At 45.1% G+C, this 14966-nt stretch overlaps 1 protein-coding gene across 1 annotated transcript in view; it reads left to right on the top strand.

Annotated features, from left to right (window-relative positions):
* KREMEN1 (kringle containing transmembrane protein 1) overlaps window positions 1-14966 on the top strand; it is a 403359-nt gene that overhangs the window by 213219 nt on the left and 175174 nt on the right. The window contains exon 3 of the mRNA XM_069619171.1: window positions 5437-5528. Coding sequence (XP_069475272.1) covers window positions 5437-5528 — 92 coding nt within the window. The remainder of the gene's footprint in view (window positions 1-5436; window positions 5529-14966) is intronic.

Raw genomic sequence — 14966 nt, 5'->3', positions numbered from 1 at the left:
CTGGTTGTCAGTTTCTGTATATAGTTTGTGAACAATAGAAAGGGAAGGAGATGTGTAGTACGACAACCTCATAGTTGGAGCTGCCTGACCTCAGTGGGACATGCCTGACTACATTACAGCATGTATAATCACAATGCTTGGAATCCAGGAGTTATAAGAGTTCTAGAAGAGAGAGCTGTGGTCAAAACACAACTGCCCAGCTCCCTTTACTGGTAGCAGACTCCCTCCTCCTTTCTTACATGTAACTTGTTTATGTATTAAATACTGAATATAATAAATATAATTACTTTACAATAATGTCTCCTACCGTTATATAAATATATAAATCCCCGTTCCGGTCTACTTCAGAATCTTGTTTGTCCAGAACCAAGATCGCTGTGTTGTGCATCCTGAATAGGAAAGAAAACAAAAGATGGATGCAAGTGTCTTGCAACGCAACAGAGGCTTTTTTTTAGCTCTCTGCAGGTGGCACCCTTCCAAGAATGGTGGAAGGCGGAAACCTCCAAAGTCTGCGGCATGCGCTCCTGACTCATTTTTCTTCAAAGGCGGTTAAATATGGTTACTCTTTAAATACTCGCATAAGTACAGGGTTTTCCTGCTCTGGACAATGTGCCAACGAGCCCTCCATCTGCACGCCTCTACTTCTCCTTTAATTAGACGCTGTCTGTGATTTCTCCCACACTTCTTCCATGCCTCCTAGAGGGAGCCTTGAGTGCCCTATAAATAGGGTATTGAAAGTTCAGGGCTGAGCCTTGAAGTTCGCGGATACCTTCGCTGTGGAAGCGGATAGGGCCTAAACGCCCTGCTGTCAACGCGTCCTGGGCCTGAGCGAGCGTCGTGTCATTTCACTCAATCCTGCTCTAAGGGTGGAGTCCAGGAGCTGAAGCGCTGCTGTCAGAAAAGCAGTCGCGATCTTAATTAAATAGCCTTGGACCCCTTATACGTGTGCTGTCTGCGTAACCAGTCAGCTGTCCCTTTAACTAGCAAGGGAGCTCAGCGAGTTAAGTCCTGCCCCTGACATCTGTACTCAGCCTGCAAGGTGAACGCATTGATTACTGCTGGATTGGGTAACAGTGGCCCTTTTACAGTGCTTAGAAGCAGGAAGAACCTGGCATAAACTGCTATATAAACATGTGATGTGATTTTACATAGGCAGCGTAAAAACAGTCCTATCAATCAAGTAAGTAGCTTGTAGCTTCCACCAGTAAGTCTTAGGGGGGTCCCACAGCAATGCTGACTCCACGGAACAGAGTTTCTTTCGTGATGGAGTCGGACCCTCACGTATGTGTTTCTGCCAGACAGAGTCCCTGCTGCTCCAGGTTTCCACTGCTCCATGTAGAACTGGTAGGAAGGGGATGGGAAAAAGCAGCCACGAGGCATGCCGGAGGAGGAACATCTGCCATCCAAGCTAAAACAAGTCCCACCTGTGGGTAGGGCAGAAGTAGTGAGGTAGACTTCCTCTACCACGCTCTCAACTTCCTCCATGGTAGACCTCCTCCACCACACTCTGAAATCGGACCAGCGTGTACCAATTGTGTGTGCATGTGTGTGCACTTTGTGTGCACAACTGTGCATCATCTGCGTGTTTGTTCAGACAGCGCTAAGAACTGAAAGTGCTATGGTGTTTTGTAGGTAGCAGGGACAATGAAGCCACCTTATCTGGCTCTCTGCCAGTTGACTCACTCCAGGGAGTGTGGAAGATCGGTCACTTTCCCTGGCTCTCTGCCAGTTGACTCACTCCAGGGAGTGTGGAAGATCGGTCACTTTCCCTGGCTCTCTGACAGGTGACACACTCCAGGTAGTGTGGAAGATCGGTCACTTTCCCTGGCTCTCTGACAGGTGACACACTCCAGGTAGTGTGGAAGATCGGTCACTTTCCCTGGCTCTCTGACAGGTGACACACTCCAGGTAGTGTGGAAGATCGGTCACTTTCCCTGGCTCTCTGACAGGTGACACACTCCAGGTAGTGTGGAAGATCGGTCACTTTCCCTGGCTTTCTGCCAGGTGGCCCACTGCAGGGAGTGTGGAAGATCGGTCACTTTCCCTGGCTCTCTGACAGGTGACACACTCCAGGTAGTGTGGAAGATCGGTCACTTTCCCTGGCTCTCTGACAGGTGACACACTCCAGGTAGTGTGGAAGATCGGTCACTTTCCCTGGCTCTCTGACAGGTGACACACTCCAGGTAGTGTGGAAGATCGGTCACTTTCCCTGGCTTTCTGCCAGGTGGCTCACTGCAGGGAGTGTGAAAGATCAGTCACTTTCCCTGGCTCTCTGACAGGTGACTCACTCCAGGGAGTGTGGAAGATCGGTCACTTTCCCTGGCTCTCTGCCAGGTGGCCCACTGCAGGGAGTGTGAAAGATCAGTCACTTTCCCTGGCTATCTGCCAGGTGACATGCTCCAGGTAGTGTGGAAGACCGGTCACTTTCCCTGTCTCCCTGCCAGGTGACACGCTCCAGGTAGTGTGGAAGACCGGTCACTTTCCCTGGCTCTCTGCCAGGTGACACGCTCCAGGTAGTGTGGAAGACCAGTCACTTTCCCTGGCTCTCTGCCAGGTCACCCCCTCCAGGGATCGTGGAGAATTGCTCACTTTCCCTGGGTCGCTGCTGGTGACCCAGTCCCGGAAGTATTAAAGATCACACTTGAGACACATTTTCCTCATTCCTCCTTGAGGCGCCCTAAGAAGCCTACAGTGCAGGAGAAATGTTAAAAACTCTTAACGGCGCCAAGGTGTTAAAATGTTAAAAAGTTCCAGTAGGAATATCAGACAATTTGTCTGTATTCAACCGCAAGCTAAAAGATCGGGCTTGAATGACAGCAGAGGTATTAATGTGCCATTTTAAATTCTTTGGCATTATAATCTCTAGACCTTGGGGGAGGATAAGATTACTTCTGCGAAAGGTATGAAAAGGAAATGTCACCCATCAGAAATATAGTCGTGCTTTAAAGGAGCTGCCTTATTCGGGAATGCAGGGCTTCAAGAATGTTTTCATTGCCTGTTCTTTCTTTTATTTGTTCCTAGAGAAGTGTGTTTAACCCCTTAACTGCTGGCTGGGTTATTATGCATGTTGATAAACTGAACCAAACAATAACACCTTTTGAGACCAAAACATTCTGTATTGCCCAAGATCTTTTGAACGTAAGGGGATATTCTCCTACCAGGACTGAGGTTCTCCAAACATTGGCCAAGAACTGGGATTTGCACCTTCCTTTCCACCAAGAATGATCTTTCTCCCTCAATTACTGGGCTCAAACCTCCTCTTCCCGATTGCCTGCCATCTGCCTGGGAGACCTCACCTTCTCTTGCACATCAGTCGGGAAGATGATGTTCCTTGTTTTATTTTTGTTGTGCTCTCTAACATTGATCCTCATTCACAAAGATCTCCACTGAAGTTAATCTTACTACTCTGATGAGCTCCCTGATTCACAAAGCCTAAAACCGGAGCAACTCCGGAGATGCCTTGAGCATCTCTACCCGCTCACATACTCAGTGCTTCAAGCAGAGGTTCTATGCATGCGAATGACAGTGACTGGAGAAATACCCCTTCACAGTCCTTGACAGTTCTGTGTAGTTCATCCCCCCAAATATGAAAGTGCTCATTTTCACACCAGTAAGTTTCATTGTGTCAACTGGATCTATTTTTTATTTTAATGTGCCTGCCCCATCACATCCTCCCTCCCCCTTACAAACCCCATTCCACCTTTTCCCACCCCCTCTTTATATATGTATCTAATTTACCACCACAATGAAATTTACTGGCCTGAAACCTACCACTTGTCTATGCTTGGGGATGAAACCACTGAATGTAGTGCTTTACATGAGGATTAGGTATATACTGCCTCATTCCGAGTTTGGTGGTGATTCGGAGATAAATCTGCCAAATTACAGTCAAAACCGGTTACCGTTGTTGCCACTCAGTCCCGTGTATTTACCCGTGGATTTTCAGTGATGCTATGGCACGCTTAGTCTCCATATTTGAAATCCATAGGACTCCAGGGGATTTCAGCAGATTTACTGCAAGCAGTAATTCTGCGGCGGTAAATCCACTGATGTTGGCGTTTAAGTGGAGGATTTACCACCTGTATCATGATGGAGAAAAATCCTCCACTGCAAGGCAGATCTCGCAGTTTGGGGGTGCAATACAAGTGGTGGTAGTTTTGTTACTGTCAGAAACGTGATGGTATCCAAACTACACCACATTTCTACGGCACCGCCATACTTGTAACGAGTTGCTAAGTGGGAGGATAAATATTGGGAACAGTTATTTACAATGAGTTGGATTGCACATTGAGTTTTGCAAGGGGAAAGCGGAGTAGGGAGGGGTTGTTCTATGCAGTGGGTGGTGGTAGCAGGTTCTTCAAGGAAGAGGACATGGAGTTTCAGGGTGGATTTTAAATGTGTTGATTCATGGTTGATTGTAGTGATTTGGGTCTCAAGGTGAAGGTAGTTCCAGTTGTGGGGGCAAGGAGGACAAAGGAACGCGAGTGAGGGTCAGAACAAGAATAGTGTTAGAATATTGAAGGGGATTAGGGGACCTGCTGGATGGCAGGGCGTCAGTGGGGGCGTAGCGAGAGATAGGGCTGTCTAGGTAAAGGTAGGCAAGGCCATGGATATGTCTGAAGATGAATAGGAGGAGTTTCAAGAGGGAGGGTTGTTGCAATGAGGCCCATCACGCAAGGAGACAGTGGCAAGAGATGGGGGAGGAGCGGGGCAGAGGATTACAGCGAGTACAGGTAGGTTTTGGAGCATATGAGTAACAAAGCCCTCGAATGGTTTCTGCTAGTGAGATCCCACAGGAAGTCGTGTATGAAATATACTGCTTCTTTGATTTGCATGAAATGAATGGTCTACATTTGAATCCAGAGAGATTGGAGACCACAAGCTCGGAGTCTATTTCCTGGATTTTGAGAACTGTCCTGCCTACCGGGAGGACTCTTGGTTTTCTGGCTCTGCAGTGTTGCTTGTTTTGTGATTTGGAAGTTCAGATTTTCTCTGGGCTATGTATGTGCAGCTATCTGTTAAAGGTCTATGAAGTCCAACTTGACATCCTGACTCCCTGGTACATCCCTTTTAAGGAGTGTAGCTGATAATGGCTTCCCCCGATGACAAGCAATAGAGCCACGTGTTGCGTAGAGACATGCAGGAGAGCTTACTTCCCCACACTGCATCAATGATAGCAGACATTGTTGCTAAATACTCGTTCATTTTTGCTCTATCTTGCATATGTGAAGCCTAAACTTCATGCTTTAAAAAATATTGTAACAATGTTGAACTTGTTTTAAAAAGCCCTGCCTTCAATGGCATACCGGGCCCATTTGCATTAAAGTGCTATATAAAGTAAATAAAGATAAACGTAAACATTTAAATAGTGCAGGAAGTGGCATTCGGTGGGCACCCTAGCTGGCTTCTAACATCAATTCTTCTTGTCTCTTCCAGAAATCCTGACGGCGACGTCAGCCCATGGTGCTACATTGCAGAGCACGAAGAGGGCGTGTACTGGAAGTATTGCGACGTTCCCACCTGTAGAAGTAAGTGACCGTGTGCAGGCTCCTGGATGCCACAGCCAGTCCCCCAGCTCACGCAAAAGACCAACAGAACGAGGGAGAGCCTTAGGCTCCAACACAATGAATGGAAATAGGTTCACGTTACTACTGGCCATGAAGCTTACGGGGATCCCTTCTCACACTTGTTTTGGGGTTTGAAATAGTTCCAACCAAGCCTAGGCATTGAATGAAGATGAAGGTCTTGAGCTCCAAGCTGAACTGCGGGAGTGTTGGCGAGGTCTGGCTTGCCACCTGGATCTTGTTCCAGTAAGCAGGGGTGTAGCAAGAGCAGGCCACTTTCTGTTTCTGTCCCCTTGTGAGTCAATCCTGTCTCCAGCCTTTCCGCGGCCTGGCTCTTGGAGGAGCACGAACCCCCCAAGCTTCAGTGTTGTGATGGGGAGATTTTTAAGTGTGTTGGCTTCCTCCAAGAGCTTATCAATTTGGCTTTCAGATAAAAACATCTATTTGTTGTTTGACATGCACAATGTTCACATTTTATATTATGCAGGCTAATTGTGGTTCTGTGTAATTTTAGCAAAAACTATTTCAAAGAACGATTATTTTAACGAAAGAAAATCATCGAAAAAAATCTTGAATTTCTGTTTCTATATGGGCCCCCCCCCAATCCTACTGTTTCCCTATGAGTGTAGTACCCACCCCAAACCTCTCCCCACCTGTTTTATCACCTTACCACCATAAATATTTTATTTTTAATTCAGTGTTTTTTTCGCTGTTTTGTTTCGTTAAAAAATCCCTCTCTGAAATAGTTTTCGGCGAAATCACTGGATACCGCTAATTGTATTCTCTTCATCTCTATTCATTGATGTATTTGAGAGTTGTGTTAAGCACTTTAAAGCTCTGGTCTGCTCTCTCTGGCTGCTGCGTTGTGCACATCTGGCACTAATGTTGGTTAGTCACTGTAATTGGCTGAAAGTTTGGTGGGTGATTTCATCTGGAGTTTGAAGGGACGTGGCTGTTCGCCAGTTGGTTGGGCCTTATCACTGAGCTGAGATTATTATGATGGTCCCTATCCAGTTTGCTATGGGGGTAAGGCTATGTTTTGGTTGCTATGGATGTTAAACCAGGAGCAACTAGGCATGAACTTGGTCGGCAGCTCGTGAGGAAATAGAGGACTTCTTCTAACAATGCCATGCATTCCTAGGAGCCTCACGCCACCTCAGAAGGCATAACAGCGGCAGTGCCATATTCCGGAAGTCACCAGGAGTAACTGAACACCTCCTGCTCACTTTCTGATTCAGTAATGTCCAAGTTGGGTAGGTAGGCAAGTCTCACAGACACGCAGTGTTCCCAATTTAGAATAGTTACCTTTTTATCTGTCAGAAATACCAAGGGCCTGATTTATAAACAGGTTTTTCAATGGGATTGCACCACGTAAAAAGCATTTGTATATCAGGCGCTAAAAATAATGAGCCGATTTTAACCAAGGTGGTGGGCCGAGCCCCTCGGTAATGGGTCGTGGCCCAAGTTAAGGGCCAGAGCGAAGCCAGGGTCCATTAACGAGGGCAGCAGTGCCGTAAACGACAGGGTCGGCCCGCCGCCGAGGTTAATATCGCCATTAGCACCCATGTAGTTACCTAGTCCAGAAACTGAAGTCCAGTTTCCATGATATCAGGGAACAACTATGGAATGCGCCCAGGAGTTTATTCTAGTGGTTTGTCTGACTTTGACAGTTCTTTATTTTATGGCTTAGCCAGTCCCATCTTGATGGAGGGGGCAAGACGTTTGGTCGAGAGTCAGTCTTGCACGAACAGGAGGGTGCTTCTTTGTTACCATTTTGGTTAGAGAAACTATTTTGGTTTTTTGGAACAGAATCGTTTGGAACAGGCAGAGAAAGGAACTCTTCTAGACATAGACCTCTATTATATTATTCTTGTCTTTTGTTCCATGTCAGGTTCCTCACGATTCTAGAATTGACATTTATAAGACTAATATCCTGTTGAGCAGGAACCGGGTACCATACTAGTTCTATATCATCAGAATTTACTTGGCACAGGGACGGTACTGAATTCAAAATTAGCAAAAGTGTTGAACGGTTAGGAAATGGATCTGCAAATACCCTATCAAGCATTGTAACTCTAATATGCTCATCTTGTAACATAGAAGGATTTGGTAAATAGCCCTCTGGTCTCAGATCTTCATGAATGATGTCTAAGGGCATCAGATCAAATGTGGGAGCCAGAGTACTTTGTGAAGTCTGTTTAATAATATTGACTATAGGTTCTTTCAAGGATGAGTACTGCTGTAGTGCACTCAAAGTAGTGTTTGATATAGTCGGAGGTGTAGATTTTAGTGATGTAAAATTTCTACTTGGAAGTGATGTGCCTGGCAGTAAGTCATTCCTTCTTTGATCAAGAGTTTTAAACAGAGTTGAAGGAATGTCAAAGTTCACATGGAACGTCGGTTGTATCTGTTGTAGGGCAGGTATACCATTATGTAGCCCATAATAGACATCATCAATGATTGGGTCATTAGGATGAACAGCTAAATTCATAAATTGATCCTGGGTGACATTTATCTCTTCATTCTCTATGGAAGCAAATGGCAAAAGGTCAGACTTCTTACCTTTGGAGAGATCACCAGCCTCGATTGACAGCGATGCAGAAGGTAGCGCGGTAGATGGAGCCTTAGTACTTAGTTCTGGTGATATACTGGATGACTCTAAGGACAAGAGATCAGCAGCGACCAAATTGGCAATAACATTTTTAGTTTTGGATTTGGAATTTTTGCTTTTAGGCAGAGAGGAGGTTTTTTTAGATTTCTTTGGGGGTCTTTGTTCGATGTCCAGGTTGCGGTTGGATGTGTCAAAATTTTGTGAAGTACGCTTCCTGTTACCTCTCCTTCTTCGCTTGTTAATGCAAATAGGTTTTGAGAATATATCATATAGAGGTTTTTCAATAATTTATAGTTCAGGAGAGTTAGTGATTGACACTGTAGGACTAGTGGGCGGTGAAGGAGTGTTTGTTGCATGTTCTACATCGATTACTTCATCTATTGGTGATTTCTCCAAGGGCATTACACATGAAGGCTCGACCGTTGGTACAGATATAGGCAAATTATTTGTATATGAAGCAATCCAGTCAATCTTTTTGTGCAGAAGTAGAACAGATTCATGTTGCACTGTGGATCTAAGATCCAATACTTCAAAGAGTTTGACAACCAAATAAATACTTGTATTAATGGCAGTTAATGCCGCTTCTAAAGCCGGATTAGAAATGGAAGGGAATCCAAATGACGGTAAGGGCTTAGAGAATGCAGCGACTAATGATGATTGCGAGTTACCAGGTGAAATGATGTCGTCAGGAACATCGGTGGTGTAAAGCTCAGGTGTTTTGGATAGAGCTGAGATGTTCATGTTCTTAGAATTTGAAGGACAATGAAAAACCGAGTTATTGGACGGAACTTCTACCACTTGTGTTGTGTAGAAGAGGAGAGAGGGGGAGGAATTGGAAGCGGAGTATCAGATATTTCCTGACAAGAATGAGCCTCTTGCCTGGCACCTGATGGCTCGGTAAACAGGGGGTTTGCTATTTGCGAGTACAATGGTGGAGGCATAGGAGCTTGGGGAGGTTGCTTGAGATTATGCGTAAGTGGCGGGATGGAAAATTCAGTAAAGTAAGCAGGTGTACTGAAATGCTCTTCAGACAAGGAGTTAGATGCCATTGACACGCAGCGTTGCATAGTTGCGTCAGACATACAGGATGGTTGGACTGTGTTCTTTTTTCCACGTTGTTCAAGTAGAGCTAAGTTAGCTAATGCTCTTGAATCATTAGTTTTCCTGAGAGTGTCTGTAGTTATTGTTTCTATATGGTCAGAATTTTTTAGAAAATTGCGGATGGCAGGGGAAAACGCAATATTTGTTTTTGAAGTTGTACCTAGTTTGGTTGGGCAAGCACTTACCGGGGACATAGGAAGACTCTTCCGGTGAGATATTAGGCTTGGAACACGTGGCATGCCAGACGTGAGTCTATTCATTTAAGCAAACTGGGAACAACAACTATTTTGATAATAAAGTGAGGCGACGTGACAAGAGCTAATTAATAATTAAACCTTAGAAAGAAGACTGAGAGGAAGTAAATTAAGTAAATTAATTAACCGCCCACCGACAGAATAATCTACTGCAGCGGTCAGCAGTCATTACTCTGCGGGTACTCGGCTGGGTGGTGCGCGCAGAATCCGAATTTGAAGAGTGGACGTCAGCAGGGGGCGGGGCTTATTTCTAAAATGCAGAAATAAATGTAAATTAGGTGTTTTAGATAACTTTAAGGGCAGTATAGCAGTATAGCAGTATAGCAGCGTAGTAGTCTTCCACAAAGTTACCCAAAGTCCACAAAGTCCAAAAGAAGTTGAAGTAAGTTCAAGTAAACAATTCTTCAAACGAAGGCAATGAACCAGCAGGGTCCGGCGCAGACGTGCAGTCAGTACTCTGCGGGTACTCGGCTGGGTGGTGCGCGCAGAATCCGAATTTGAAGAGTGGACGTCAGCAGGGGGCGGGGCTTATTTCTAAAATGCAGAAATAAACGTAAATTAGGTGTTTTAGATAACTTGAAGGGCAGTATAGCAGTATAGCAGCGTAGTAGTCTTCCACAAAGTTACCCAAAGTCCACAAAGTCCAAAAGAAGTTGAAGTAAACAATTCTTCAAACGAAGGCAATGAACCAGCAGGGTTCGGCGCAGACATGTAGTCAGTACTCTGCGGGTACTCGGCTGGGTGCACACGCGCAGGTGCGCACAGAATCCGAATTTGAAGAGTGGACGTCAGCAGGGGGCGGGGCTTATTTCCAAAGTCCACAAAGTCCAAAAGAAGTTGAAGTAAGTTGAAGTAAACAATTCTTCAAACAAAGGCAATGAACCAGCAGGGTCCGGCGCAGAACGTGCAGTCAGTACTCTGCGGGTACTTGGCTTTTTGTTAAACGCATAGTGGTATTTGAAGCCAAACTTTTGAAGAAATTATTGCGCCTACCACAAAATGTTAATATGGAATATTTGTATCTAGAGTTTGCCATTAGAGGTTTCTGGTATGCAAATACCTGTCAATGTGTCCTGTCCTATGAGAAGGTGGTCACACTATCCACTGATACGATCATTGTGCCATATGTGAAAGTGTATCTTAGCCTAGAAGGTAATGTGTTGATTGGTACGATAGGCACCCTGCAAAGATTACATCGAAAATGGGAATTTGGGTGTGCTCCAGGAACCCTAACAATAACTGTCCTAAAAAAGAGACTAAACAAGAAAGTGTATGACTTTTGGCATGAACAAAATACGATTAATCTTGCATCGAAAGCCAATAGTGGCCGGTAACTTGAAGAGTATTTGACTCGAACCGTGAATATTGAAGCTTATCCCAGTACTAGCATGTTTCGTTTTTATTTAATGATGATATTTAATAAGACGGAGGCACTGGAGATGAAAGGCGATAGATTAGGAATTCCATGTGTACTTAGGAAATGTTGTTTATGTGGTGATAATGTTGTCCAGTCAATCTGCCACGTTATCATGACCTGTGCAAGTTTAACTGATCTGAGAATTAAGTATTTTAAATCTTTTAATAATGGAACTGACATGACAGATATATCTGACCTGTGGATGATTTTTATGAGAGGAAATGATATTAATCTTATTTACTACTTTGTAGTATTTTATCTAAAGATTGTGGTGATTTTAAAATGTATTAAATGATGTATTTTGGAAATGTAAATGATTTTAGATTTTTGTATAAATGTTGTATGTTTATGTGTTATACAAAGCCCATTGGCTAGAAGTATATCTAATAAATAAATAAAATTAAAAAATAAATATACGGCACAGTGCCGTGCAGTGCTGCTGTCACTGAAGTCCAGTTTCCATGTTTATGACTGCGACATCATCATCATGGAAAAGGTACTGATAGCAGCACTGCGCAGCGACACGCAGCACAACAAAGGTATGTTTCTTTTTATTAATCCTTTAAAAAAAATAGACACCTTTAGCACCCATTTAGGAAATTGCACAGGTGCTAAGTGGTGAAGGGGAAGCAGAGAATGGAAGGAAAGGGGGTGCTGGCTGCCCAGGCAGCGCGGAACATGATCTTGTACCATACAGTACTGATGGGCCAGCACCCCCTCCCAGGGTGCTAATTGTCATTATTATATGTTGATTATTATTATTAATTTGTTAATAATAATAATAATAATAATAATAATAATAATAATAATAATAATAATATAATAATAAATCTGTTATCATGTGTTATTTTCTGATGAAATATGTTCTTGATTCCTGTTTCATGTTCATCACAGTTCTTCTTTAATTAAGTGCATTGTTAACCAGCATTGGCAATACCAACAGTTTGGGCTGTATGTGGGCATGAGAAAGGCAATTGGCAGGCACTGTGTATTTGTATTAACTGGCCTTTGATGGTAGTAGGTGCAAAATGTTGTGAGTACCTGGGCATCTAATAGCAGTATCTGGCAAATGCCTAATACTTATGCACAAGCCAAAACTGTTGGCTTTGCCAATGCTTGTTTTTGACGGGAAGTCAGTGAATGACACTCATAATGCTAATAAATCGAAGGGCTCAAGGCAGACCTGGTTAAGACATTTTTATTACACCAGTCATGCATTTACCCCTCCAATTAATCCATTAACTCTCTGAAGACTGCTTTATAAAACACTGGCATGCAATGTGAGTGCAAAGTTTGATGGTAAGGCTTGATTAAAGGGAGCTCAAAGAGTTCCCATGAGCAGGTGTTTTGGACGAGGAGGGCTAGGAACTGGGTGGGAGCAGCCATAGTGATTAGCATGGCCATGGACAGTCAGTGGGTGGGCAAATATTCAAACAACGCCTACAAGCTTTATGTGCCTCCTCATATGCAATTTCTCCCTATCTGTTCTCTAATACAGTAGTTTTGGCTTGTAGTTGGCTCTGCCACCTAATAGCCCAAACTAAAAAGAATGACAAAAAAATACAACTTAGAGGTAAAGAAGTAAAAAAGTAGAAGCGCAGAAGGAGAGAAGGAGAATGAAGAAAATGATGACTGGATTGAAAATAGAAAATGAAGGCAGAGTGAAAAAATGAAGAAGAAACTAGGTAGAACAGTGTTAAGGGGTCGGAGGAGTTGTTAGCAGACATAGAAAAAGAGAAAGAGAAATGAAGGAAAGGTTGGCACAGAAGCAGAAAGAAAAAGGTAGACTAAAATATCAAGACGAACGGAGCGTGGTGGGTTACAGATGAGATGGAAAGGAAGGGAACCACAGGGAAGCAAAAAGAAGGAGTGGGTCTCTGTGTGTGGTGCCATACATACAATGAAGAGTGTTGGAAGTGGGGAGAAGAGTCAGGGATGCCAGAGAGCGGAGAGGAGAACTGGGATTGACAGAGGTGTGGTTTCAATGGATTTGATTTATTTGATTTGATTTAGATGTATTTCTAATGCGCCCATACAGCAAATGGTGTTTCAAGGTGCACAAGACAGAAAAGAGGGGGTTGGGGGGCAGGGATGAAGAATAACAAAAATCGGTCCTACTAGGCTTTGTGTAATTCGGGTCGTGCAATGGCAGTAACAAGAAGTGCAGGGGAGGAGGGTCCACATGCTAAGTGCGAAGACGGGGCTGGATCGGGCTTAGTAGGGGTTTGAACCTCACCAGGCTAGTACAGGGGGGGTGCCCATAAGGGCAAGTGCAGGTTTTGGGGTGGGGGAGGTGGCAGGGGAGAACGAAGTGCTGGGGTAGACTGGGGTAGACTGGGGTAGACTGGGTGAAGAGGGCCTGATGCCCTGTAGTCAGTTAAAATGCAGCAGAGGGGGACATTAGTAGGGGATGCGAGAGGCAAGGAAGAAGAGAAAAGGAGGTTCTTGAGAAGCTTCTGGACATAAGGAGATCTAGCTCAAGCCTGAGAGGGGCAGGGAGGGGCAGGGAGGCTGTTCCAGAGGGAGGCTCCTGTGGAAGAGAGAGATCTACCCCCCACTCTCTGCTTGGAAAAGCATCTGATCTGCAGAGAGTTGGAACTAGAAGAGAGAAGGGTCTAGCAGGGAGGTTTTTCAGGAGAGGGAGTTGGAGGCCTTGTGGGTGCGCAGAGGGTCTTCAACTTTATCCTCGCAACAACCAGAGCCAGTGGAGAGATTTTAGGGCTGGAGAGGTGCAGTCCCTGGGCTTGAGGCAAAGGATAAGTCTTGCAGTCCTATTCTGGATTAGTTTAAGGGGCGAAGGGAGGATTTAGGCAGATTGAAGAAGTGGCTGTTACAATAGTCCAGCCTAGAGAGGTCTAGAGCTTTGGAGACAATGAGTTTCAAGGGGAAAGGTGAAGATCGGTAGAATGCCTCTGAGGAGATTCAGCTGAAAGTGGGTCTTCTTGGCAAGGTCTGTGATGTGAGGAGCGAAGGAGAGAGAGGGGTCGAAGATGACACCAAGGTTTTTTGCCTCATAGGAAGGTGAGGGGAGGGGGCCCATGGAGGGTGACCAGAGAGTAGGAGGGAAGGAGGGAGCAGTGGTCCCAATCAGAAGGGTCTCAGTCTTACTGCATTAAGGCAGAGATTGCTAGCAGCACACCATGCATGAATTGCAGTCAGACAGTCAGGAATGAGAGAGGAAGAAGAGGAGGAAGTGGAGGGAAGCTTGGAGGAGAGCTGTGTGCCATCTGCATAACACTGGAAGTGAGGAGAGAAGGTCGATACCAAATAGGCTAGAGGGGCAAGGTAAATGTTGAAGAGCCACAGCAAGAGGATAGAGCCCTGAGGGTTGCCATAGTTGGAGAGTATGATGGGGAGAGAAAAGAGCCAGGTTGAACCTGCAAAGGTCGGTCAGAGAGGAAGGAACAAAACTAGTCCAGTGCCAGCTCGTGATGCCCAGGGTATCACAGAGTTTATTTATAAGGGTTGCATGACTGACCGTATAAAAGGCAGAGGAAAGGTCAAGAAGGATGAGAATGGAAGGAGAGTTGAAATTGAGATTTGAGAGCAGATCTTCGCTGATGTTCAGGAGTGGAGTATCCATGCCTCTGGCTGCACTGAAGCCAGACTGGTGGTCGTGGAGATAACAGATTCAGTATGATGGGTCCGCTGGGAGATGACCAGCTTCTTCAAGAGTTTGCCCATAAAGGGGATACTGGAGATAGGGTGGTAGTTAGCCGGGGAGGAGGGGTCGGCAGAAGGCTTTTTGAGGTGAGGGTGCACAAGGGAGTGCTTGAGGGGTAGGAGGAAAGAGCCAGTGGCAAAGGAGTGATTGCGGAAATCAGCCAGGGCTGCAGAAAGCAATGACATGCTGTCCTTGATAGTTCTGGAGGAGCAGGGGGGCACCTCTTTGGAGGAGAGTTTAATAGAGAAGACTTGTCTAGAGATCTCATGGGTGAGAAAGAGCACAGTAGGAGAGAAGGGAAGAGAGGGTTCAAGGGAGGCCTGAGAATTGGTGCGGAAGAAGGGAGGGGTGAAGA

The sequence above is a fragment of the Ambystoma mexicanum genome, chromosome 10, assembly GCF_040938575.1.
Source record: "Ambystoma mexicanum isolate Mex_15411 chromosome 10, UKY_AmexF1_1, whole genome shotgun sequence".
Classification (NCBI taxonomy): domain Eukaryota; kingdom Metazoa; phylum Chordata; class Amphibia; order Caudata; family Ambystomatidae; genus Ambystoma; species Ambystoma mexicanum.
This window is presented reverse-complemented; position numbering and strand designations above follow the sequence as displayed.